This window comes from Protopterus annectens, chromosome 3.part0 (assembly GCF_019279795.1).
Source record: "Protopterus annectens isolate FY-2018-M chromosome 3.part0, PAN1.0, whole genome shotgun sequence".
Lineage (NCBI taxonomy): Eukaryota > Metazoa > Chordata > Ceratodontiformes > Protopteridae > Protopterus > Protopterus annectens.
The window spans coordinates 1,527,067,365-1,527,093,341 of NC_056731.1; the positions used below are offsets into that span (position 1 = coordinate 1,527,067,365).

At 44.8% G+C, this 25,977-nt stretch overlaps 1 protein-coding gene across 1 annotated transcript in view; it reads right to left on the reverse strand.

Annotated features, from left to right (window-relative positions):
* LPIN2 (lipin 2) overlaps window positions 1-25,977 on the reverse strand; it is a 1,688,564-nt gene that overhangs the window by 262,010 nt on the left and 1,400,577 nt on the right. The window contains exon 16 of the mRNA XM_044065902.1: window positions 10,177-10,329. Coding sequence (XP_043921837.1) covers window positions 10,177-10,329 — 153 coding nt within the window. The remainder of the gene's footprint in view (window positions 1-10,176; window positions 10,330-25,977) is intronic.

The window sequence follows — 25,977 nt, forward strand, 5'->3', positions numbered from 1 at the left end:
TTCTTTGGCACCAAAAATAGTACAGTAGAATCCGGATCCTATCTGGTCTAGAGGGACTACTTGGATCACTCTTTTTCTTAGCAGCTTTTCTATCTGTAGTGCTGCTTCTTCCCTTTAACTGGGTGGAATGTCAGGAAGATTTTTTGAAGGGACGGGACAAAGATCAAAGGGGATATGATAACCTCTGGTTATGATTCTTTGTACCCAAGAATCGGTGGGATTGGTTAGCCAGGCAGAAGGGTACAAGGAGAAACGTCCCCCAACTACCTCTAGAGGAAAGGAGTTGGGCCGCTCTTCAGGAGCGCTGGTAGGATTGACCAGGGAAGGAATCCCTGGAACCCTGTTTACGCGGTCCCCCTCTGCCCCGAAAGGAGCGTCTTTCCTGTGGGTTTCCCCCTCTGCCTCTGGGGGAGAACTTGGCCTGTGTGTCACAGAAAGGACTCTGAGATTTCTTGAACCATATCTTCCCACTATTTTGGTTTCGGGAGAAAGCATGTTGAGGGGAAGAATAACGGACACCTATGGCAGAAAGGGTCTTTCCGTCTTGTTCACATCTGGCCAGTGTGCTTTTAACTTTGGGCCCAAACAACAAGGAGGGCTCAATGGGGGCATTAAGTAAAGAAGACTTAAAAGGTTCCGCGAAGTTGCATAAGCGCATGGAGGCGTGTCGTCTCAAGACCGCAGCTGAACCTGCCGCTCTAACTGCTCCTTCTGATGTGTGAGATATCAATCGCATAGAGGAGTTAGATATAGACTCAATAGTGGCCAGCTGAGAGGCCACTTTGTCACAGACCTCATCAGACACTGCACCAGCCAAGGTTTCAGAGCTCAGAAACCAGATCCCTTTAAAGCCTGGTAAAATGTGCCATACAATTCAGGGACCTGATAGCAAAGGTCGCTGAAGCAAAGGTGCGCTTCCCTATTCTGTCCAGGGCCAGGGACTCTCTTAGGCAGATGGACAGTCTGGCTTTCTTCTTCTGCTAGATCCTTTTTTGTTGCGGCCGCCACCACCAAAGCATCTACAGGAAAGACCTTTGGACCAATGGGGATACGAAGCAGGAGGGGACAAGATCTTATCTGGCTTCCGGGGAATAGCTTCAAAAGTATCAGGGGCCTTCCAAGCACACTGCACAACGAACTTGAGAAGTTCATCAGCAGGTGGAGTAACCCGGGAGGTAGGGGCCGGGTGCGAAAAGCCTGCAGGAACACAGATTCCTCAGGGGTTGGATTAGAGGGCTGCCAGTCACCTCTCTGTTTTAGGATTTCGAGGATATCGCCAAAGGATACCTCGGAGGGTGACCGAGGGGAGCCATCCCCCTCATCGAAATCTGTCTCTTCGGTGAGGGACTCCTTTGCGGAGTCCATGTGCTTCCTCTTACACAAACTTTTCTGGTGGACCTCCTCAGCGGGAGAAGCTGGTGAAGACAACGGAAAAGGGGATTCCTGAGGGAATACGTCCTGAGGCCCTTGCACCCGGTGTCCGTTAGGTGAGTCTTGTGAAACCAGTGTACCAGAGGAGGGCAGAGGTATAGACAGTCCGGTATCGCCAGCAGCAGCGAAAGCCTTCTCCATCAGTTGGAAGGCTGGTCCACCAGGAGAGGAGTGTATGTCTAGGACGGGGGGAACTCCTCCCCTGAGTGGCTCAGCCTGCCGACTCAGAGTCCCTGGATGGCTGTGGAGCTGCAAGCTATGCATGTCACAGCTGACATCCTGGGTCGTAGCAAAGCTTTCCTGCCATGAAGGCAACTGCGGTTCCTTAGTGAGATCCATAAAGGGAACCGCAGAAGGGGAAGACTGTACTATATCCATGGACTTCAAAGGCAATGACGGAGGAGAATAAGAAGGTTTCTTTGGAGATGGGTGATCACCTCCCAAGAAAGGATAGTTCCTGGGGGGTGGAATACCTCTGGCCAAGAATGCCTCATCCACAAGACACAACACATCATGTTCAGACAGACTTCTAGTGGACCTCACAGAGACTGAGGGAGAAACAGGCCTATCCACAAAAGAGGCAGACTCGGTGCCCATCTCATCTGACTGCACTGAGGACAACGGTGCCGAGAAAGACTGAACTACTGTAGTCTGCACCGAAGAAGTTAACGGTGCCGAAGTCATTGTCTGCGCCGACACAGGGATCGGTGCCTAAGTGGATGTTGGTGCCGACGGCGGAACCGACAAAACTGGAGCCAATAACAAAGGCCTCGGTTCCAAGGAAGATCTCGGAGCTGACGTGGTCAAGGTCTGCGCTGACTGAATGGTCGGTGCCGATACAGTGGTAATGGTCTGAACCGAGGAGCCCCCCGGTGCCAATATGTAGAAGGTTGCAGGAGAGGACGGTGCCGAAGGTCTGGGCACCGAAAGCACTGGGGCTGACAGAGAGCTCTGGAGCCAAAATGTTAGCCTTTTTAGGTTTTGGTTGGTGAGAGTCCCCAGCCGGGGACGAAGGCAAGGATTTAGCCTCAGTAGAAACATCCATTTTCTTATGGGTTTTAGGAGGGGTTGAGACCTCTGACCCAGAAAGAGCCTCTGCAAAGGGAGATTTTAGAAGTCCCTTCAGTATCAGCTTGTTTTTCCTTTCTAACAAAGTTCTATTAGAAAAGTTCTCACAAATAGTACAAGGTGGTTCAACAGATAAATGGGAAGCTCCCAAACAATAAACACAAAGAGTGTGCATCAGAAGTAGGCAGTTTGTGTCCAAAATCAGACCACCACTTAAACCCCGGCCTACCTTTTTTATCTGCCATATTAACTATTAGAAAAGTACCAACAATGGTACAAGAGAGTACCCGAAGATATGAAAGAGAAAGGGAAAAAGATTACCAACGATGGTAAAGAGAAAATTACCTCACGGTAAAAAAGGTAAGTAAAGGACAGAAAAAAACCTGAGTAAATTATGAACGCTAGATGCGATAGGGGCAAGAGACAATAAAATATCAACTTTTCTGACAGAAAAGTAATTTGTAAAGCAATTAAACAACAATTGACTGTACTTAGCTCAAGAGAAGTAGCTTGACACGACCAGATGGCAACGCGGCAAACGAAATCTGGGGTAAGAGGGAAAGGGGATTGTGGGTAAGTTTAGCTCGAGATTTTGAAGCTGACATGAGCTTGGAAAATGGCCGGCTCGGTTCTGAGCTCGGAACAGATACCCATGTGTAAGGAATGAATGAGGATTAACAATATCAAATCTGTACTTAGGAACTATGCCAAATGCAGTATAAGGACCTTCTTATATATAGCTTTGAGGCCAGTCCACAAAGTTGGTCAGTAGCAACATGCTAAAGCTGACAATCTGAAGGGGACACAGAGGGATGGATGGCTGAGAAGGACAGGCAATGACAACACAAAGCTATCACTATGATAAATATATAAGTTTTGTAACTGATGTGGACTTTTCTGTCATCTCAACATGTGGGAGAGTCTCTCCAGCCAGTAACAGCTGTAGGGTGGCCATAGGAGAAAACATTCTGCAAAATGGGGGAATATGGCAAAAACAAACATTTGTTAGAGAAACTGGAAATTTCACAGGATGAGTCAGATAGGGCCAATGAAGTGCCAGAGTCCACTTGTAGTACCCTCGCATGGAACCTTGCCAAAGGGACTAGGCAAACAAAGGTGGCCATATGTCCAAGGAGATGAACTGAGGCCGTTAGCAGTTTGTGAACTAGCAGTATGTGAGAATCCTATGAACAGAGAGAATTTAGTCTTGATGATGGTAGTTTGGCTATCTGAGTGACTGTATCCAAATGGAAACAAATAAACTCCGGTACCTGAACAGCTTCCATGCTGGATTTCTCTTAATTCACCATTATGCCTATGGACAGAAAAGAGCAAAGAATCTCAGGTCTTGATTACTGACAGTCTTGTGGAAGGAGTTGGGAGCCAGTCATCCAGGTAGGTAAAAACCTGGAATATTTAGTCTGTGCCAGGCTGCCACTACTGTCATGCATTTAGTGAACACCTAGGGAGCTGTAGTGAGACCACAGGGCAGAGCCAAAAACTGATGACTGGATCTCGGCCAAAAGCACAGAAACCTCCTAGAATGCCTCACTATCTTTATGTGATGGTAGACATCTTTGGGGGCTACATATGAAATCCACTAATCCTTCCTCAGAAGTAATACAGTGGACTGCACCATGTCCACTAGGAACTTAGTGTATTTGATAAACCAGTTAACTTGCTGAAATTCAAAATGGGTTTGAGGGCCTTGGATTTTTTTGGTACTAAAAAGAATCTCAGACAGACCCCAGATCCTCACTGGTCTAGTGGGACCTCTTGGATGACTTAGTTGAAAAGCAATTTTTGGATTTCCACTGCTGCCTTCTTTTGCTGGCAGGGTGGCACATCAGGGAGGGATTACTGGGAGTCCTCAGAGTGAATAAAAAGGGAACTGTATAAGTTTTTGGGTGGAGAGCCAAACAATCCCCAACTGTCTCCACAGTACAGCCGCCAGGCAACCCTTCAGGGTCGTTGGAAGGACCTTCCTGGGAAATCCCAACAGAAGACCTGGTTCTGTGGACCATCTCCACCCAGTGGGATGGCATACACTGCAGTTGCCCCCTCCCCCAATAGGGGAACCATCAATACAGGCATCCTAGAAAGGCTGCTGTGACATGTGGGGGGAAAAAAAAAAAGAAAAGATGCTTTCTATCCTTCTGATTCCTTGAGGAGGACCTCTGAGGGTTAGAACAACTCCAATGGAAGACAAACTCTTCCTGTCCTGCTCATGGCTAGTCACAGTCTCTCTAACCATTGGGCCAAAAAAGGAAGAACCATCAAATGGAGCATTAACGAAGGTTGCCTTGAACCAGTGCATAGAAGTGCGTATGTGCATCCAGGCATGACAGCACAGATACCGTTGCCTGCCACATGGAACATTCCATCAGCCGGGTTAGACAGCCTCACAGAAATGTCAGATATTAACTGCATTATAGACAACTGAGCCTCTTATGTTTTCTGAACATTTGGAGGCAGCTGAATCTTAATGACTTTTGACAATTCAGCAAAAAGTCCTGTTGAAGTCTTGTAAAACAGGCAAGATAATTCAGTACACTTAAGGCAAAGGTGGCTGAAGCATAAGTGCTCTTTCCCAAATGATGCAATGCCTGAGAATCTCTCAGGTGGATGGACTGCAGATCTCTCCTTGGAGATGCCCTTTTTTGTGGTCGCCACAAGCAGACTGGTATCCACCACCAGACCCTTGCTCTAGTGGAGGCCGTCATTGGGAGGGACAACATTTTAGCAGGTTTCCTGGGAATTAGTTCCACCATGTTGGGTTCTCTCCAAACCTTCTGGGACATCAGCCCCCACAAGGGTGTCTGGAGGGGGGAACCACCCAGGACATGGATGGGCCCATGTCGAAGACCTCCAAAAAACAGACTCCTTTGGGGAGAAAAGGCTTTGGCGGTTCATCCCCCATGTAAGATAAGGTTTCATTTAAATGTGGTTTGTTAGACAAAAAACAGTATTCTCTTTGCAAAAGCTTAGAATGCAGCCATATTAAAGAAAACATATATCTTCATTTTACACTTTATAAGCAGATTCAATAAGAAAGGAATGTTTTGGTAACCTTCAGTCAACAATACTGACAAGAATAAGATGTTTTAACAGAATGTGCAGTACATTAAGTACAAACAGGCTTGGGAACCAAGGTTAATGAGGCATGTAAAAAATTTAAAGGGTTTTGGTATTAAGCGATACTTCAGACACAGTGAGTGAGTGAGTTTGTTTGTTCAGACTGAGAAGCAGAAAGTCAATGCAATGCAGTCCTCAGAAGTTTGGTAGAAACACTTGAGTGCGAGTGCAGAAGTCAGGTTAAATATTCAGCATTCCAGAATATCAATTATATCATTCAGGAGGAAAGGAATACGAGTGCAGAAGCTACGGACATAATAATTCAGTCTATTTCAGTTAATAAGCACTGTTATTGGAGACAGTAAGATTTGATTTGGATATTTATGACATCTACCTCCACTATACATAATAAAACATTCTTAACCAAACTACTGTGTATGCAGACTTTTATTCTGAAAGGTACAAGATGACTTGGCACATAAAGGAGACAATGGTACCAGTTCGGCACAGTTCTGGGAAATTAAAAGGTACAGGCATTCATTCCAGTCTCATTTCAGTTTCTTTCAATTATTTACAGTTCATTCCTGTATTCTACAGTCCTGTCAATTCTTACACCCCCATACTGTTTCAATAGTTCAAGCAAACTATCAAAAGAGGAGTCTTTGCAGGGAGATTTGGGGAGCACCCCCTTTCATTGTGTTTGGTGTCCTTGGCGAGGGATTCCTCAGAAAACTGTAAGAGCTTCCTCTTTCACTTATTCTTTTCATATACCTGCCTGAGTGGAGAAGTGGGATGAGAGACAGAAGAGATGGGGGGGCCTGAATGCAGGGAAACCTGGAGACCCAATGATATGAGCGGTCCCACAGCCAACTAATGCGAATCAACAGGTGTAGGCAGGGAAGAGTTTAGGATGGATCCGATGCAGTTGCAAATGCTACTGTCTCTGAATGGAAGAAAATTCTGTCCACTACATCGAAAGTAGAACTGGACCTGGCACTCCTCAGATCCAAACACCCAAGAGGGGCAGGTGCTTAGTGCCGATTCGGTCAGCTTAGACACTGAGATCAGAGCCAAGCGATCAACAGCCAAAGCTCACAGGCAGAAACAACTCTGAAACCCATAAGGTAGACCCTGACCCTGGGACACTGGTGATAAATGCTCAGCTCTAAGGAGCACTTTGCTCTGACAGTGCCAGAGTTGAGATTGCCAACAATTAAGCCAATGTTGAAAGTGGCCAAGTCATCAGCTCCACCAAAGGGGTGGGAAGCTGAGACAGATCTCACAACTCTGGAAAGAAAGGAACCCAAGAAGAAACACAAGACAGAGTCGAAACTTCAGGCCTCAGAGCCAAGGAGGGAGGGATCTCCCCACAAAGATTCCTCCTCTATGTCCATCTGGGCCTGTTAAAAGGAATGCATCAGTTGCTCTAGATCTGTTGGCTTGAAGCTCCCACCTGACCTAGTGGACTTAGAAGCAGCAGCCACTGAAAGTGGCTTAGATGACCTCTTAGTAGTTGTCTGATCCAAAATTATGAGTCTCAGATCTGATTACAGGAAGGAGAAGGTCAAAGAAAATTCCAGCAGTGTAATTGGGTAAAGGAGGGGAGAGTGGAGCTTCTCTGAAGAGGTGGAAAGACCCTTAGACAGGAATGGACTGGAAATGCTTATAATGGAAGAGTTGGAGGACTCTGACTATAATAACTGGGGATTGGGAATGAAGTGGCCCTGATGGACCCGAAGGGTTTGCAGCCAGAGTTGTTGAAGTTTGATGAACCTTCGGCTCTGACTGACCCTCCGTAGAAGAGGAAGAGTGTTTGCGCTCTTTCCATTCTTTACTTCTTTCCTTTGACTTAATTTCCTTGAATCTCTCCTCCTCCATTCTATCTAGCTTCTTGCTGAGGGAGGGAATGGAAGCAGCAGTAGCAGCTGAGGGCTGATGAAGGCCTTTCATGACCAGATAAGTCTTCCTTTCATTAAAGATTTTGCTGCCAAAAGTTGTACAGGCCTGACACTGGCCATCCAAGTTTGACAAGCCCAAGCAGAAGATGCACTTGTCATAGGTCTTGTGGGGCAATTTATGCATTTCTAAACCCTGAAGCTTTGTCCACAATTCCAAAATAAGAAAATTCACAGCAACTTCACAACAAATGCTTTAGGGAAAAGCCCAAAATATAAAAATAACCACCAAAAGGCCGGTGATCCAAGAAAGACTAATTTAATAAGACTTAGCACCTCATCTTAACACAAGCCTTCCAAGAGTAAAAACAAACATTTTTTCATCCCTTATATACAAAAATTAACAATTAAACAATCAAGCTATTACATCATTATTAAATCACGTACTTCCAATTACAGTCCTTGTTGAGCCCAAAAGGCTCCAAAGTAACATACTTTAAAAATCAATAAAGTTTCCTTTCTTAGAAGTTTTTCCTTTAAACTCGTACATTCCCCTAAACATACCTCCATCTTTTCCAAAATACAGCCCTGTAAATCTTCAGTATTAGAACCATAAAAAGAGTTAAAATTGCCACCCAATGGACTGTCTGTTCTCTTACTTATGATGTCTCTTAAATGTTCTTGAAAACGGACTTTAAATCTTCTAAAAGTTTCCAATATATAATATAGGCTACATATACATCTATTTCCCCTATATAATATAGGCTACACGTACATCTAAGAGCATAGATTATGTCTTCTGTATTACATGTAAAATCGCACTTTATAAAAAAGTTTGATTTGTTAATATAGGGAACAAAAATTAACCACCTGCTTACAGATGGAACATTTATTGCAAGGCATAGTGCCTTTATTTAATGATATATTTCTATCCACACTGACATCTGGTGGAATAAACTGGTTATGCACAAGCATGTCAGACAGATTTCTAGCTCTTTTATAAGAAATCCTGACACGTTCAGGTAGAATATGCCTTAAATCCCTATGTCTCAAAACCATGGGCCAAAATTTTCGTACTTTTTTCACAATATATTCAGAAATTACATTAAAAGTGGTAACAAAATATTTTTTTTTTCTATTCCCTTCATGCACAGATTTATTATTCTTAACATTATAGTTATTTCCCTTATATCAGACCTTTTGTTCCCACAATGGTTATAAGGGGAACACCCCATCTACCACTCATATTATGATGCTGTCTCATTTCCATAATTTTAGATTTGGCCTCCATAACTTGATTAACATTATAGCCTCTTTTAATAAACATTTTTTTTCAGCCTCCAGTAATTCTTTAATAAATACATTATCCCTACTACACAATCTGTTAATCCGTAAAAATGAATTGTATGGTAATACTGATAACAGATGTGCAGGATGACAACTATTGCCATATAGGAATTTATTTCTTTGATCGAATTTCATATGTAAACTAGTCTCTAAACCATTTAAATTAATATCCAAAAAACTCACCCTCGAACCTATTTGAATTCCATCAAACTGTAAACCCATACTATTAAGTTGTAAATCATTTACAAAACTCAGGGTATCTCTCTGTTGCCCCTCACACAAAAAAATTAAATCTACAAATTGAAAGTACACTATTACCCTCGATCTACAGAAGCTGTGGGTGTAAACGAAATCTTCCTCAATTTTGGCCATAACAAAATTAGCTCAAAATATCGCTACTAAAGATCCTAGTGATCAACAAACCTTAAGAATGCACTACTAGCTACAATAAGAAATACGTATAATAGTCTAACACACTACTAAATTAATACACACAAAGCTATTTTTATTCAGAGGAGGACAAACCACTATCTACCTATGAAGAAAAAACAACTCATCACTACCTAGCAACTTAACTATAGCTAAAATATCACTAGACGATAAATTGGGCGGCGCAGTGGTGCAGCGGTTAATGCCGTCACCTCACAGCAAGAGGTTCTCTGGTTCGATTCTCGGCCGGGGTGCTTTCTGTGCGGAGTTTGCATGTTCTCCCTGTGTTCGCGTGGGTTTCCTCCAGGTACTCCGGTTTCCTCCCACATTCTAAAGACATGCGTCTGGAGCATTTCTCCCTGGGCCTCCGCTGAAAACAAGATCTGTGGAACCTAGTCGGACTTTCCCGGTCAACAAATGTTAAATAAACTAAATAAATATATAGGGGGGCACAGCAAAGAGGTATACAAATCACAAGAAAAAGTATCCAAAAAGGATACTATACTGATAGAGCTTCGCTGATCATGATCAAACTCAATGGTGGCAAATGAGATCTTGGGAGATGATGCTAGAGCAACTGGTTATGGGTAGAACAGGCAGAGCTCCTGAAGATTTTTAGAGTGCCTGTGTTAGATCTGAACATACAGGATGAGACTGACAGAAAAGACATTGGAGCTTGTGATTCTCTAAAATGACCACAGGTAGCTTGTGAGTGTGCATGTATGCATCCTGCAATGTGGTGGTACCCTGTTCAGGGCTTTTTGCTGCCTCTTCCCCACTAACAGGACAGGGTGCGACTCCTCAATGACCCTCAAACCCTCAAATGGATTATGTATGTTATCCAAGAATGAATGGATGAGGGAAAACTTCTGAACCAGGGACAAAGCAGGGCATTCTAAGAAACATTTCCAACAATTATCTGCTGCCATACCTGTGGAAAGCAGAGAAGAGACTACTAGGAGACAGCAATAAGGGTCCTCTAGGCAGGATTGTTCCACGATCATTAACCCAGTGTAAATATCCTCTTGTCATGTCTGCCATTCCAATAGCACGAGCAGAACAATAAAGAAATTTGTAGCCATTTCTGGAAATGGAAAAAAAAATGAAAACAAAGTTTAAATTTAGTGAACACAGATAACAGATATAGCTTTACTGGAGAATGCTACACAATAGAGAGTACAGCAGATGGGCAAAATACAACTTTCAAAATTTTAATCAAGTAAACTATCTAGCCCTGAAAAACTGACCTAGGCTTGCATTTTTTTCCAAATCCAAATTTCCAAATATTAAAAACAATAAAAAGTTCTAAAAAAAAAAAAGTTATGCACTTACCATAACATTCCATTTGAGTTGTTGCTTTTCATTTGTCTTCAATCTGAGGGACTCTGATCCGACTCAGCCGCATAATCCAGCATCGGATCCAAAGTACAAGCTCCTCCCATACCCATAATGCCCTACCTCTCCCCTCCTCTCCTGAGACCGAGTTTGTTGCAGAACAGCAGCATCCCAACCTAGAAAACATGCCTATAAACCTGGCACAACCCACAAAAGGCTTATCAAAAAGGATGGAAGGGCTAGGACTCTTCCATCCAGTCTACTACACAGCCCACACAAGCCAGGGGGAAGGAGGGAGGGATGGTTGAAGACAAATGAAAAGCAACAACTCAGATGGAACATTATGGTAAGCACACAACTTATTTTTCTTAAGTTGCTGTTTTCAATTGCTCTTCAACCTGAGAGACAGAGTACCCAGCTACCAATAAACCCTGGGAGGTCCTCATGGAAGGAAATTCTGGAGCATGGCTGAGCCAAAGGATGCCCTGTTCCTGGAAAGAAAATCTGATTTACAATGGGAAATAAATGTGTGTGATGATGCCCAGGTCGCTGCAGAGCAGATGATATTGAGAGAAACCCTGGACCAAAAGGCTGCAGAGGTAGAAATAGATCTGCTGGAATGTGGCCGGACATGCCCTGGTGGAGACAAACCATTGGTTTGGTAGGCCAAAGAAATGCATTATGAAATCTATCGAGCAATCGTAACTTTAGAAACAGACTTTCCCAAGTAAGGTGTAGAAAAGGAAACAAAAAGCTGATCCAATTTACGGAAGAGTTTTGTTCTAATCAAATAGAAAAGCTGCTGCCTGTACACATCAAGCAAGTGCAATCTGTATCTTCTTTATTTTGGAAATTTGTAAAAACAAAATGAAAACTCCAGCAAAGCTAGAACTTCCAATAAGTGACCTCTCAAACCTCTTGTATCAGAGGCACTTGGGATATATGCAAATGATCCTTATGAACATCAGGTGTTTCAGCTAATTAGCAATTCTGAATGCCCATGACTTGTTTCGTCGTTTTAATGGACAATTTCAGGCCAGTAAAGCCAAATCCCACTAGCTGTGGATATGCATATTTCGGCCTTGTTATGACCTCATCAGCACAGCACAAGCAGAGTGTTTGACTAAGCATTAGAGGGCTGTTATACCCAGCTGATGTTCAATATCATTAGGGTCACTGCAAAAATATCCCAAACAACAAACTAAAACAATGAGTGAGAAGGTCACCGAAAAACCAATCAGTAAAAACAAAATGAAAACTGAAGATTTTACTGATTTTTTTTTCAGTGATCTTCTCACTCATTGTTATAGTTTATTTTGGAAATTTGGAAAGAAAACTGGCAAATTAATGACCTGGTTACTACTAGACTCTGAGGCCACCTTAGGTAGGAAAGATGGATGGTCCACAGGGACACCGTGTGTTTGTGAAAGATCAGATAAGGAGGTTTGATCGATAAGGCTTGAATTTCATAAACCCTCTTGGCGGAGGTAATTGTGACCAAAAAGGATGTCTTCCACAACAAAAACTGCAAATCGACCATAGCAGCTGGTTCAAATGGAGAGGAAATAAAGGCTTGCAGAACAGTAAGATCCCAAGGGGGCATGGAGTCCTTAACTGGAGAAGAAGAAAGGTATCTTTCAGAAAGGCCTTACAAAGTTTAAAAGCCAAGGAAGCAGAATTCTCGCCTATGTGGAAATTGGAAATCACTGCTAACCAGACCTTAACTGTAGAGAAACTAGCGCTATGATTAAAAATGTCCACCAAAAACTCCAAAATGGTAGACAATGGCACAGTGAAGGGATCTGGGTTGTTCTGAGAGGCCCAGATCAAAAAATGCTTCCATTTGCTTGAATAGACCTTCCTGGTAGAAGATGTGTGTGTTGCTACCAGGATCAGGAAAAGACAGTCTAGGAGTCCTTGCTATCATGGGAATTGGAGCACCCAAGCCGTGAGCTTGAGGCAAAGTCTGGGTAAAAAAACCCCGAGAAGTGTGCAATCAGATCCGGAACCAGATCTAGAGTCCAAGGAGGACACATTATATGAGACCACAGAGTGGGGAGCCAAACTTGGAGAGGTCAGAAAGAGGCAATGAGGATTAATGAGCTCCCCAGCCACTGAGCTTTCTGAATGAACTTGGGAATTAAATGGGGAGTGGAGGATATGCATACAGTAGACCAGAGGGCCAAACATGAAGTAGAGTATCTCTGGGGACTCCCACGGTGGGGGATTCACAGCGAAATACTCGCTGCACTTCGTGTTGGAAGGACAGGTGAAGAGATTGCAGCAAGGTCAACCCCACTTTAGAAAGATCTCGCTCACTACTGAAGGATTCAGAGACCATTCATAAGGCATCAGAATAGAACGACTGAGCTTGTCCGCCAGAATGTTGGACCTCCCTGGAATGTGTGCTGCCACCAGAAAATGGTCAGTGGATATCACCCACTCTCTCAATCTCATGGCTTTGCGGCAAAGAGGATAAGATCTGGTTCCTCCCGGTTTGTTGATGTACCAGACTACTGACACTGTCTGTCTGTATGGCAATAGTTCCTGGAGGAAGAAAGGCATGAAGAGCATGCAACGCCAAAAGCACTGCCCTCATCTCCAGGACACTGATATGCAGATTGTTCTACAGAGAGGACACCATGCCTTAGACAGCCCTTCCCATCAATGCCCTCCCCCCACTCTAGCAGGGAAGTGTCTGTGGTTACTATGATCGTGGGGGAGGGAAGAACAAATGGCCGACCCCGAAAGAGGTCCAGGGATTGCAGCCACCAAAGATGGGAGTCTCTGCAAACACGAGACAGTCGAACAGGATGCGACAAGGGAAGATCCAGTAAGGACTACGGAACAGCTAAGGTACACTGCAGAACCCTCATATGGAATAGTGTAGTTGGGACTACAGTGACCGTGGCCACCATGGACCCCGACGCCCGAAGAACTAAGCCCACCAGGGAAAGGTGGGCTTGAAGAATGTAAGGCACATGATGGCAGAGCGATAATCAGGCCAGAGGTAGAAACACCTTGCCCTGAGTAGTGTCTATCTGAGCACCTATGAAATCCGGTACCTGCACTGGTGCCATTGAGACTTACTAGGGTTTATGGCAATACTCGGGTACTGAGAAATCTGAACCAGATTATCCCTGGCCTGAATCAGTCAATGCCTGGAGGGAGCGGAGAGAAGCAAACGGTCCAGGTAGGAAAAGACCTGAAAACCTTGCAGCCGCAGGTGAGCCACCACTACTGCCATCACTTTGGTGAACACCAGGGGGGAGGTGGTGAGACCAAATGGAGCACTCTGAACTGAAAATGATTGGCTCCCAGCCAGAAGCAGAGGAACTTCGAGAACATCTGTCCATCTTGATATGGCAGTATGCGTCCTGGTGGTCCACCGAGCACATCCAGTCATTCATATGCAAGAAGGGCAGAATGGACTGAAGGGTGACCATCCAAAATTTCATACTGGCAACAGACAGGTTCAGGGTTGAAAGATGCAGAATGGGTCTTAAATCCCCCTTTTTCTTTGGCACCAAAAAGAACCTGGAATACATGCCTGATCCAGATTGGTCTGGGGGGGTAGGATGGATGACTCGTTTTGTGAGCAGCCTAGCAACTTCTATGGCTGCCTCCTCCTCCCATTGAACCAGTGTCATGTCTGGGAGGTGCTTGGGGGGATGGAGAAAGGGAATCGAGTAACCTCTAGATATGATCTGCAGAACCGAATGATTGTTTGTAATTGACTCTCCAGCTGTTTGATGTAGAGATAATCGCCCCCAGACTGCCTCCAGAGATGAGCAGTTGGGCAACCCCTCATGGTTGCTGTAAGAGTCTGTTTGGGAAAGTGTCCAGAGACCCTTGGTTCTTTGACCACCTCTGCCATGAGGGCAGTGTATATCGTATCCCCCTTTCCCCCGGGGGAAGGAAAATCCTGAGCATCTTGGGAAAAACCCTGAGATTTCTGAAACCACGTTTTCTTGACCCCATGCTGATTCTTAGAAAAGGATTGCTGTGGGGTGGAGAAGTGGATCCCAATAGCAGACAAGGTCTTCCCATCCTTCTTGCTCTGGATTAATGTACCATGAACCATTTTTCCAAACAAGGTCGAACTGTAGTAGGAAGCGTTCGTGAAAGATGCTTTAAAGGGCTCCGAAAATGCACAAAGCCGGAGTCAGGCATGCCGCCTAATGGCCATGCCTGTTCCCGCAGCATGTGAGAGAAGCCTCATGGACATATTTGAGATGGAAGTGAGGGTGGTCATGCTGGAGGAAAAAAATCTTCTCCTCTGCCGACAAGGAACCTGAGGCAGACTCGGCGACCTCCTTGACCAGGATCCTCTGCAGTTTGATTACATGCACAAAATAATTCAGCACACATAAGGCAAAGGTGGCTAACACGTAGGTCTGCTTCCCAAAACGATCCATCGCCCGAGACTCCCTGTCTGGAAGGTGGACTGAGGAGCTCTCCTGAGCCATCTCCTTTTTGGTGGCTGGGGCTGGTCAGAAGGTGTGCCAAGCACTTTGTCCGGACATCTGAGGATGGGCTCAACCATGCCGGGTTCCTTCCATGCCCTAGATGAGATGAGATCCACTATGGGATCCGCTGGGGGGGGCACAGGAGGTAGAATGCCCTGTGCCAAATGCCTCCAGAAATACAGACTCATCCAGGTTGGGCTTGAAGGTAGACCACCCACCACGGTGATGAAGAATCTCCATGTTTACAAAGGACACATCCTCTGGGCATGATCGGGTGGAACACTCCCCTTCCTCCAAGTCGGTATCATCAGTGAGAGACTCCGGCAGGGAGTCTAAGTGCCTTCTCTAACTCGTAAGCTTCATAGGGGCTTCCTCGGGGGGAATTCCAGGGAGGACTCAGAAGCCTTGTGGAGTTCTCGTATGGGAACCTCCTGGGGTGAACTGGCAATAGGCTGTACCTCAGGGGAGGCAGACTCTAGCCCAGTAAGAGAGGGAGCCAGGATGGACTACGAGGATGAGAGTGTCAAGGCTCTCGAAGGAGCGAGAACCCTCTCCATCACCTCAAATGCCGAAAATGAGCGGATCCCTGAAGTCGGAACGGCTAAATCCAAGGCCGTATCCACTGCCCTCTGTGCCAAGAGGGAAGCGTCCTGGCGCTGAGGCTCTGAGATGAAGGGATGACCCCCAAAAGCCTCAAAGTCGATACCATCTCCTCAGACCAGACGTCAAGGCGACTGCTCCAAGAGTCACTGAGCTCTGAAAATGTCGGAGCCATACACTCAGGGTAACGGTCAAAGGTAAGGTACCAGGGCCCATCAGCACCGACCCCTCGACATCCAGGAACCTCAGACCCAAGGACTCCGAAACCAGGGGTCGGATCGGAGGAGTGTTAGGGAGAAAAGAGGACTGCATGCTCCCAGCCCCAGAGGGGGATGGGGCAGGCAAAGGAACTTCAGCATCATCCTGTTCACCTTGGCTTTGGATAGAGAGGGGACCAGACTGAAGAGGCTACTGACCCAGGCCTGGAATGCCGTCGGGGGAAGCATAGACAGGGGACCGAGCCAGAGAGGTCTCAGGCTCTGGGGACAAGTGAGGAGACAGAAGCCAAGAATGGGCGGGACTTAGCTGGCGGTTTGGCCGAGGACGGGCCTTCTCTCAGTCCCCGGACTTCTTGGTGGGAGGTCAAGTTCCAGAAGCTGGGGCAGAAAAAGAAGAGGAGGCCTCTGCAGGAGGGGCAAGATTTGATAATCAGCTTATAAATGTGTTTTAATGTATCTTAATAGTTCACTGTTGATTAAGTTCTATTATTTTAAAAATCATTATAATATGTTTACGTAATTCTTATTTGCCCTTGGAACTTTTCTCCCTGGGCCTCCGCTGAAAATGGACAAATATCCAGTCGGACATTCCCAGTCAACAAATGCAAAATAAAATAATAAATAAATAAGTCCCTTTAGTATATGTTTGTTCCTCCTGTTGATCAAAGTGTGGGGGTTGAAGCCTGCGCAGATCAAACAGGAAGTGTCTAAATGCGGGACACCCAAACAGACAATGCACAGAGTGTGGGCATCAGATGGATGGAGCTTATGCCCGCACTCTGCACACTTCCTAAAGCCTGGTTTAGGGGTCTCGGCCATGGCCAGGAAGACTACTTCTACACACACACTAAACAAAGAAGGAAAAGGAAAGAGGAAAGTTTTTTTTTTTTTTTTTTTTTAAAAACACCAATGCCGAGCACAAAGGGGAGTTGAAGAGACAAGGCTAGTCAAGAAGAGAGAAAATAGAGAAGACCCCCCCCCCCACCCAAAAAAAAAAACCCCACCTACAACAAGTGGAGGTTGGAGTACTGGAGAAATGCTGCTGGTCAAAATGAGCAGCAAGCAAGATCTGAGGGGAGGAGGGAGAGTGGGGCACTATGGGTAGGGGAGGAACTTGGACTTTGGATCCGATGCTGGAGTATGCGGCCAAGTCTAATCCATACCGGATCAAAGTCCCTCAGGTTGAAGGTCAAATGAAAACAACTTCAGAGCTACAAATTATATTTCCTGCACCAAAGAGGCTGAAGTCTGTCGTTAAAGAGCTGTTCTACTAGACTTCCTGAAGCAGGAAGCCTGTGTGGATTAACAGGCATATGAAAATCTACTGCTGTTGATTTAAGAGTCATCTGCTCAGAGCATGCAAGAAGTTGTGTAAGTTACACTTACCATAACAGTAGATGTTCAAAGTCTTCACTGCTACAGTAGCCTACAGTAACTGGAATTATATCCTGCCAGTCTACTGTCTCTCAACATTTACAGGGAGAAAACAAAACAAAAAAAAACAACAATCTGGGTGCTAATTTCTTCAAGTCTCCCTTGCCTCCAAAAGGGAGATAGCCTACTTGTCCTGAAACCCAAAAAATCTGGGAACATAACCTCTACCTCAAAAATTTAACTATATACAGAAAAAAGGGGGATGGTGGGAGGGTGCAGCTACTGTAAAAGTGAGGAATTTGAACCTCTACTGTTATGGTAACTACAAGTTATACACATTTACTATGTTAATCACTCTCACTGCTGCAGTAGCCTTACAGCTATTTGGGCACATTACCATACCTTATCCATCCTGGACAGGCAAAGGATTTGGATTCAGGATCCCCTGAATTATTATGCTAGCAAACCCCATCTTGAACATGGTGAAAGACTCCAGTTTGTAAAAGTATGTAGAGAGGACCAAGCAGCTGCCTTTGGAACACTGAGTTTACCCCTTTCCAATATGCATAGAAGAAGACAAGACTCTAGTAGAATGTGCTTTTATTCTGCCTGGAATAGATTTGCAGAGGTGGGAATAATAAAAAAAAGAAACAGAAAGGAAAAACTTGAAATAGTCCGCTTTGATATGGGCTGCCTTTTCTTTGTCCTGTCATAGGAGATAAATAGCTGTTCAGCTTCCCTAAAGAAGTTTGTTCAGTAAAGATAATACCAGAGTTGCCTGTGCATGTCCATAGTATGGAGAATCCTTTCCCCCTCATTTTTAGGTTTTGGACAGAAAACGGAGAGACTAAAGGCTTGACTCAATGTAAACTCTGAAATAACTTTTGTCAAGAACGGAGTTGTTCTTTAAGTAACCTTATCTCTATGAAAACCCAAATGTCCATCCACTATGACAGCTTGCAACTAATAGCAATAAATATGGTCTTCAAAGTTATGAACCATAAATAGGCCACATGAGCTAGTTCAAAGGGAGACTATGTTAGCTTTTCCAGCAAAAAAGTTAAGATCCCATATAGGTGGCCACCTGATTCCTAGGTGACCACATATGCAAAACTAATTTCAAGATCTGCTTGAACAAAAATCAGGAAGAAAGGAGAGATCTATGCTGAAATGATGAAAAGATGAACTTTGACAGAGAAATAAAACTGGCCAGAGGATAACTCTCATAAATATTTAATAAACAAAAGTTATGTACTGACCATAATGACAGATCCTTTGATTCATGTCCTTCCAATGAGACATATGGGTCCAGAAACACTTGTCAGATATGATATGGCAACATCAGTGCTCCAGCCTTGAGCTCCTTTAAAACATCTCTGCCATTAATGCACATGTCCTCTAAGTTACCTTAGATCTCAAACAATGCCTGAGAACTAGCAGTGAAATAAGACTCAGAGTTAAGCTACAGAAAAAGAGGCAATCCTCCTCATTTTACAAGAGCAGGATTGGGGATAGTGAGAGGGTTGTCACATCAGACGGAAGTGATTGAAACAATCTATGATGGTAAGTACCTAACTTTCATGTACTAGTTGGTCCGACTGGACGTACTGGTCAATCACCAAATACAATTCAATGGTGGCCTCATTGACAAGAGGCCTTTTAGAACGGTAAAGCTGAAGGAAGATCAAGATCTTGAAAGGCAGTCCAACTTGAAATAACTGATAAAGGTATGCATGGAGGACCAAGCAGCCTCACAAATATCAACTGAAGAGGCTCTAAAGCAGGTTAAGGAAGTAACCATGGCTCTAGTGGAGGGTGTCTTGGGTTTACAAGGCTAGGTCTTTTTTTGATTAGCATAAATGAAAGTGATGCAATCCAGCAGCCAGCTAGCACTGGACACTTTGGATACCTTTTGTCTCAACTTATTAGGAGAAAACAAAATAGAGAGTTAAGCATCTTTTCCTACACAGTTTAGTTCTGTCAAAGTGAAAATGTTAACTGTGCAAGTCTAGGGTATGCAACATGTATTCGCATTTGTTGGGAGTAATTTGGGAAGAAAACTGGCAAATGAATAAGTTGGGCAGATTTAACTCAGTAGCTGCTTCTGCAACACAGGACCATTGGAGGCTATTATGATAAAGGCCCTAGAGACTTTTTAAGCCTATCCATTCATATCCTGATCTTCCAAGTTAAAAATGCCCAATGACTAGAATGTCTTTGGTATATGCCTGCCTTATGGCATCTACAAGCTGCCCCAGTCCATAACGGACAAAAGAGATAAGGCAGAGGTGAATCTGCGATTTCCAATCACTGTTCTAGAATGCATTTGAACAGGCTTAGGGAAGAGGTCTGCGTCATGTGACTAGAAAGTCTGTTCTAGAAAACAGGCAATTGTGACATATCTGTCGCTCCAACATGTTCTGTGTGGGTCACAGACAAGGTTAAGATATTAGATCATGTAATTCTAGTGCTGTTTGTTTTCTGAATGTGTAGCAGATCCATTAGGGTTGGATCAGAAAATGCCTTGTAGGTTAGGCATAGATCACCACTCGGTAATCTGTACAAGACAGACAGGGACAGGTACAGTGATTTGAGGTGGTCCACACAGGACATGTTATTTACACCCTGTACTCTTTTAGAAAGGAACCTACTACCACCTAGGAACACAATTTGAGAGAGATGCAATTACATTAAGAACCTAAAGTCTATGCTCTCTCCCTCACAAGCCAGTATATCAAGCACCGAGAAGGTTGTCAACACAAACACCACACACACCCACATATGCAGAGATCCTCAACAAAAACATACCCAAACAAGACAGACTTCAGATGCAAAAACACATGCGAACTTCATTGCCCACCACACCACACACAGTCCACACACCTGTCTCACACAGCCACTAAGGCCTAAACATAAACCCAACATATTAGTCATGGAAGACTCCATTGTGAGACACACAGATGTACCCCTCACAAGGCTGGATAAGGAGAAAGTCATGGTTACTTGTTTGTCGGGTGCCAGAATCAGCCACATCACCCATGCACTCAAGTCTCTCAACAACAGGTACTGTTATGACTCTGTCATAGTCCATGTTAGCGTGAATGACTTGACACCTACTTCCCTGTACTATATGAGGAGACATGATCAAGCTTGCTGAATGCATCTCCCAGGCAGGTATGTTCCTAGCCTTAAGCAGCATTCTACCATCACCCAGAATGATGCCTCAATAGGACTTTCAGCTTTTCCCGGTTAGGGGTCACCACAGTGGATCACCGGTCTGCTAAAGATCGGCAGTGGATTTTTACTGTGCCGAGTTGCCAGCCTGGTGCCCAACCTTCAGAGAAGGCACACTCACAGACTCATGCACCTACCTGCATGCCTTTTAATGTTCAGTCGATTGCAGGGAAGACATACAGACTCCACACAGAAGGAACTCCAGCCGAGAATCGAACCAGAGAGCCTCTTGCTGTGAGGGAACAATGCTAACCGCGGCTGACCAAATAATGCCTCAGTACAAACAGAAAATGACTGACTAACAATTGGCTTAGTTTCTAATGTTATTCCATGGGGATCCAGTACTTGACAGCCTGGGAAGACATGACTGACAAACCACGATGCTTTGCCAGAGATGGACTGCATCTGTCTCCCTTGGGCTTCAGGCTTCTGGCAAATCTCTTGCCTCCCCCATAATGCCTTTTTTTAGGCAATGCCATGAGGTTAAAACTACCAAAATGAAAATTTCATCAAAACACAAATTAAAGGTCCTGCTGCTAAATGCTAGGAGTCTAAACATGACACTGCACTCATTGCAAGCATTCTTAACCCTGGAAGATGCTGACATTTGTACAGTCACAGAAACCTGGCTCAAAGCTGTGGAGAGCACCCCAGCCATACCAGGTTACTCATCCTATCATACATTCAGACTCCAAACTGTGGGCAACAAAGCAAAATGAGGTGGAGTTGCAATATATATATATATAAAAGACCTACACACCTCCAGACGCACAGGAGAGACTCCAAGGGCAGTTAACCATTGACAAGACCCCTACTTAAATCAAAGCTAGCTATAGGCCCCCCTATTTAAATCAAAGCTAGCTACAGGCCCCCAACTTTGACTCAAGATGGCCACTCCACCTATCTGGACCTCTTCAAATCAATCAAGATTCAACCCTTTACCCTGACCTTGGGCAACTTTAACTATCCAACCATAGACTGGAACAACTACTCATGCCAACACACAAATGCCCAGAGATTCCTTGATTTCGTCAATGCAAATGCCTTGGACCAGCTGGTCGAGACCCCCACAAGATGTGAAAATATCTTGGACTTGGTATTAACCAACATGAGTAACCACTGCAGCATCCCTACAGTGTCATCCTCCTGGGTAAGATCCAACTACAAAGCGGTCACTTTCGAAGTCAACATCTCCCCTAACCCCCCCCAGATAGGGTCAAACAAAATAACTTCTCCAAAGCTGATTACAACCTCCCGAGGGAAGGTATAAACAGCTTCACAGTTCCCTCCCAATTCCACAGGAACTGGCACTATGTCCAAATCTACACCAAAGTACTATATAAGCATTTATATAGCTGCACAAAATACCACACAGGGCAAAAATCATCCTTCTTAAGGAAGAGTAAACGTGTCTGGTGGACATCTGCAATAAACTCTATAATAAACGGAAAAAACTGCTGTCCAGGACCAAGAAGGAGCAGGTGCCCAATTGAAAGCAATTTTTCATTCGCCTGAAAAAGCAAATAAGAGCACTAGTGAAATCCTCCAAAGCAAATTTCGAAGCCAAACTGGCCACATCTATTAAAGACAATCATAAGGCCTTCTTCACATATGTCCGCAATCTCAAAGGAAGCACTCAGATCAGCTCAGAACTGGTGGTCAAGGACACCACATACACAAATACCATAGATATATAGCCAGCCTGCTGGCAGACAAGTTCAGTGAAAACTTCACCCCTCTGTACCCCCCCCCATCTGTAAATCAGGACATCCCAGCACTTGCCCCCATCAGTAATTCAGGGCATCCCCAGCACCTGCCCCCTCCCCTTATCTCTAAGGGCAAGTCATCACAGTCCTCTCAAAGGCAAAAAATACAGCCTCCTTGGGACCCAATAATATCCCAGGCTGCATCCTACATGAACTCGGGGCAGGAACTCGCAGTACCATAAGGCAACCTATTCAACCAAAGCATGAGTACCGGCTTCATCCTAGCTGACTGGAGGACAGCCACTGTCATCCCTCTGCACGAAGGTGTAGCATCCACCGATCCAGGAAATTATAGACCCATCAGCTTTAACTAGCCTGATCTGTAAGGCCATGGAATGGATAATCGTGGACCTCATTAACAAGGACATTGGCAACCTCCAAACACTCAATCCCACAAAGTTTGGTTTCATCAAGGGGAGGTCATGCCTGTTAAATTTGGTCAACTTCTTTGAGACAGTCACCAAAGCCATGGATAACAGGAAGATAGTGCACACCGTCTACCTTGACCTGACCAAAGCCTTCGATACTATTCCCCATTGGGTATAATAGATAAACTCTCTCAACTAGGCATCAATCCGTATGTTACCAGATGGGTAGTAAACTGTCTCACTGATGGAAAGTACAGTTGTGTACACTTACCATATATGTAGATGTTCTGGTGTATTCACTGTTGCAGTCATTACATTTGGGTTATCTGCTTGCAGTAGCCCTCAGTCGACCTGATTAACAAAGTCTTGGGTCCTGTGGCAGTTGCCATTACATCAGCTTTTCTTGCCCCAGATGTCAGGTGCCCCCCTAATGGGAAGCAATTAAACCTATAATACAAGGATATACCTCCAACAAAAAAACAAATGCAACAAAAAGCTTTTTGAGCATAGTAAGTGAGAGTAGAGGTATAGCCAAAAGAAGAAAGGGGGCTGGAGGGAGGGTAACCAGGACTGCAACAGTGAATACATTTGAACATCTACATTTATGGTTACACAACTGTACTATGTTCATGTTTCACTGTTGCAGTCATTACATTTGGGTAGATTCCCAAAGCTAAGGTTGGGAGGAGGAATTTTAATAGAATTAGGACCAGCAAGACTGCAGTGGCGAAACCAGCTCTGGATTTAGAAAAAATTGGCAAATTACAATGCTTGGTGAAAGTATGTACAGAACTTCAGATAGCAGCTTCTAGGATGTCCCCTGTAGGGACGCCCCTGAGAAAGGCTGTAGAAGTAGATGCAGCCCTGGTTGAATGCAGTCTGATGCCCTGTGGGATACATTTTCCATTGTGCTTATTGCCGAACTGAATGCAGTGGCCTATCCATTTTGAAATGGTTTGCTTTGAAATAGCTTTCCCCTCTGTCCCTGCAACAAATGCCACCAGCAGTTGTTCAGATTTCCTTTGAGGTTTAGTCCTGTCCAAGTAGAATCTAAGCGGTCTGTGCACATCTAAGGAATGCAGTATCCATTTCCCCTTTGTTCTGTGGGTTAGGAAAAAAGGTAGACAAATGAATGGACCGACAGAGCTACACTGGATACCATCTTGGGCATGAAGGAGGGATTGGTTCTGAGGGACACCCTGTCCACGTGAAAGATGAAGAAAGGCTCCACTGCCATAAGGGCCTATAATTCAGATACCCTCCTTGCAGAAGTGATTGCTAAAAGGAAAACTGTTTTCCAGGAAAGGAATTTTAAATCTGCAGTAGCAGCTGGCTCAAAAGGAGGAAGAGTGAGTTTCTCCAAGATAAAGTTAGGGTCCCAGGCTGGAGTAGGAGTTCTCTTGGGTGGCCTTAAATTTTTGGCCCCGCTGAAGAACTGGTTGAGCAGTAGGTGAGAGAAGTGGGGAGGCTCTGTGCTATAATGGAATGAAATGGCTGAAGCATGAATTTTAATGGAGGAAAAGGACAAGCCCTTATGAAGCATCTCAGTCAAATATTGTACAATCTGAGGTAAATTGGGCACTGCTGCGCTCATCTCGAGACTGGTTCCAGGCACAAAATCTTTTTCATTTTGGAGCATAAGATTTCCTAGTACTAGGCCTCCTTGCCTATAAAATGATATCCATCATTGATTTACTGAGGGGTGGTAAAGGAGAGATTAGGCAATTAGCCAGGCTGCTAGGTTCAGGGTTTGCAGCTGAGGGTGCAGAATCTGGTTCTCCTGCTGAGACAACAGGGAAGGAGTCTGAGGCAGGTGCCATGGGGCCAAGCGTGACACACTGCACAAGAGGGGGTACCCAGCGTTGGCGTGGCCAGTCTGGTGCAATTAAAATCGTCCTTGGCTTGTCCTGTTTGATCTTTATTAGTACCTTGGAGAGCAGTGGCAGAGGAGGAAAGGCATAAACTGATAGATTTTTTTAGCTGAAGGATAAGAGCATCCACTTTCCAAGCTAGCTTGTGGGGAATCCTTGTGCAAAATGTGTCCAATTGATGGTTCTGGGGGGAGGTAAACAGGTCTACATCTGGGCTCCCCCATTTGCTTGTCAACATGTTGAAAATCCTTGTTTCCAGTTTCCACTTGTGTGGTTCCATGAGGTTTCTGCTTAGTCCGTCTGCCAGTGTATTTAGTTTTCCTGGCAGGGATTGAGCTTGTCGATTCACTTGGTAGCTCAAGGTTGTGTGTTCCACAATGCCATGGCTAGTCTGCAGAGGGGGTAAGAATGTGTACCCCCCCTGCTTATGTACCACATGACCGTGGTGTTGTCCATCTGTACCATTAGCTGTCCTGGAAGAATGTGGTCCTTGAAGGCTGTCAGAGCATTCTGTACGGCTAACATTTCCTTTTGATTTATGTGTAGGTGCATTTGACTTGGGTTCCATTTGCCCCGAATGCACTTCCCTGCCAGGTGAGCCCCCCCCCCCCCCATGCATAGTCTGATGAGTCTGTTGTTAAAGTTTGGGTGGCAGGGGGTAGTGTGGATGGTAGTCCCTTGTTTTGGTGGCAGGCCTCTGTCCACCAAAGGAACCCCTAGGCATAGGCAAGGTATGATAGGAATCATAGCTTCTAGATCCTGTGAATGTTGACACCATCGGCTTTTGAGATACCATTGCAGTTTCCTCATATGCAGCCTTGCATATGGAATTAGAAGAATGCAGGAGGCCATGAACCCCAAGGCTTGCAGTATTTGTCTTGCAGATAATGGGTTTTTGTGGCCACTTGTTTGAAGTAGGTTGTCAAATGAGTCCATTTCTCTGGCGTGAGGAAAGCCATCTGGGAAGTTGTATTCAAGCTTGCTTCCAGGAATATAATTTGTTGACAGGGTACCAGGTGTGATTTCTTTTCATTTATGGTGTACCCCAGACAAGTCAGTACCCTATGAACAAAGGCCAGATGATTCAAAAGTATGTCTTGGTTTTCTGCCTGAATTAGACAAATGTCCAGGTATGGATATATTTGAATATTTCTTTGCCTGCAGAATGCAATGAGTGGAGCTACGCACTTTGTGAAACCCTGGGCACAGTAGATAAGACAAAGGGCAGTGCAGAGAACTGATAGTGCATGTAGCCTGCTTTGAAGCGTAGGTATCTTCTGCAAGAATCCCTGATAGGGTTGTGCAGGCATGCTTCTTTTAAGTCTACTGTTGCCATCCATGCATCTTTGCCTAGCATATGAAACAGATGGTGAAGAGTCAGCATCTTGAATTTTGGAATCACCAGGAAGGTATTTAGAGTAGAAAGGTCCAGGAGAGGACGCCATGTATTGCCTTTTCTGGGTACCAGAAAAAGTCTCAAATAGAAACCTTGTCCCT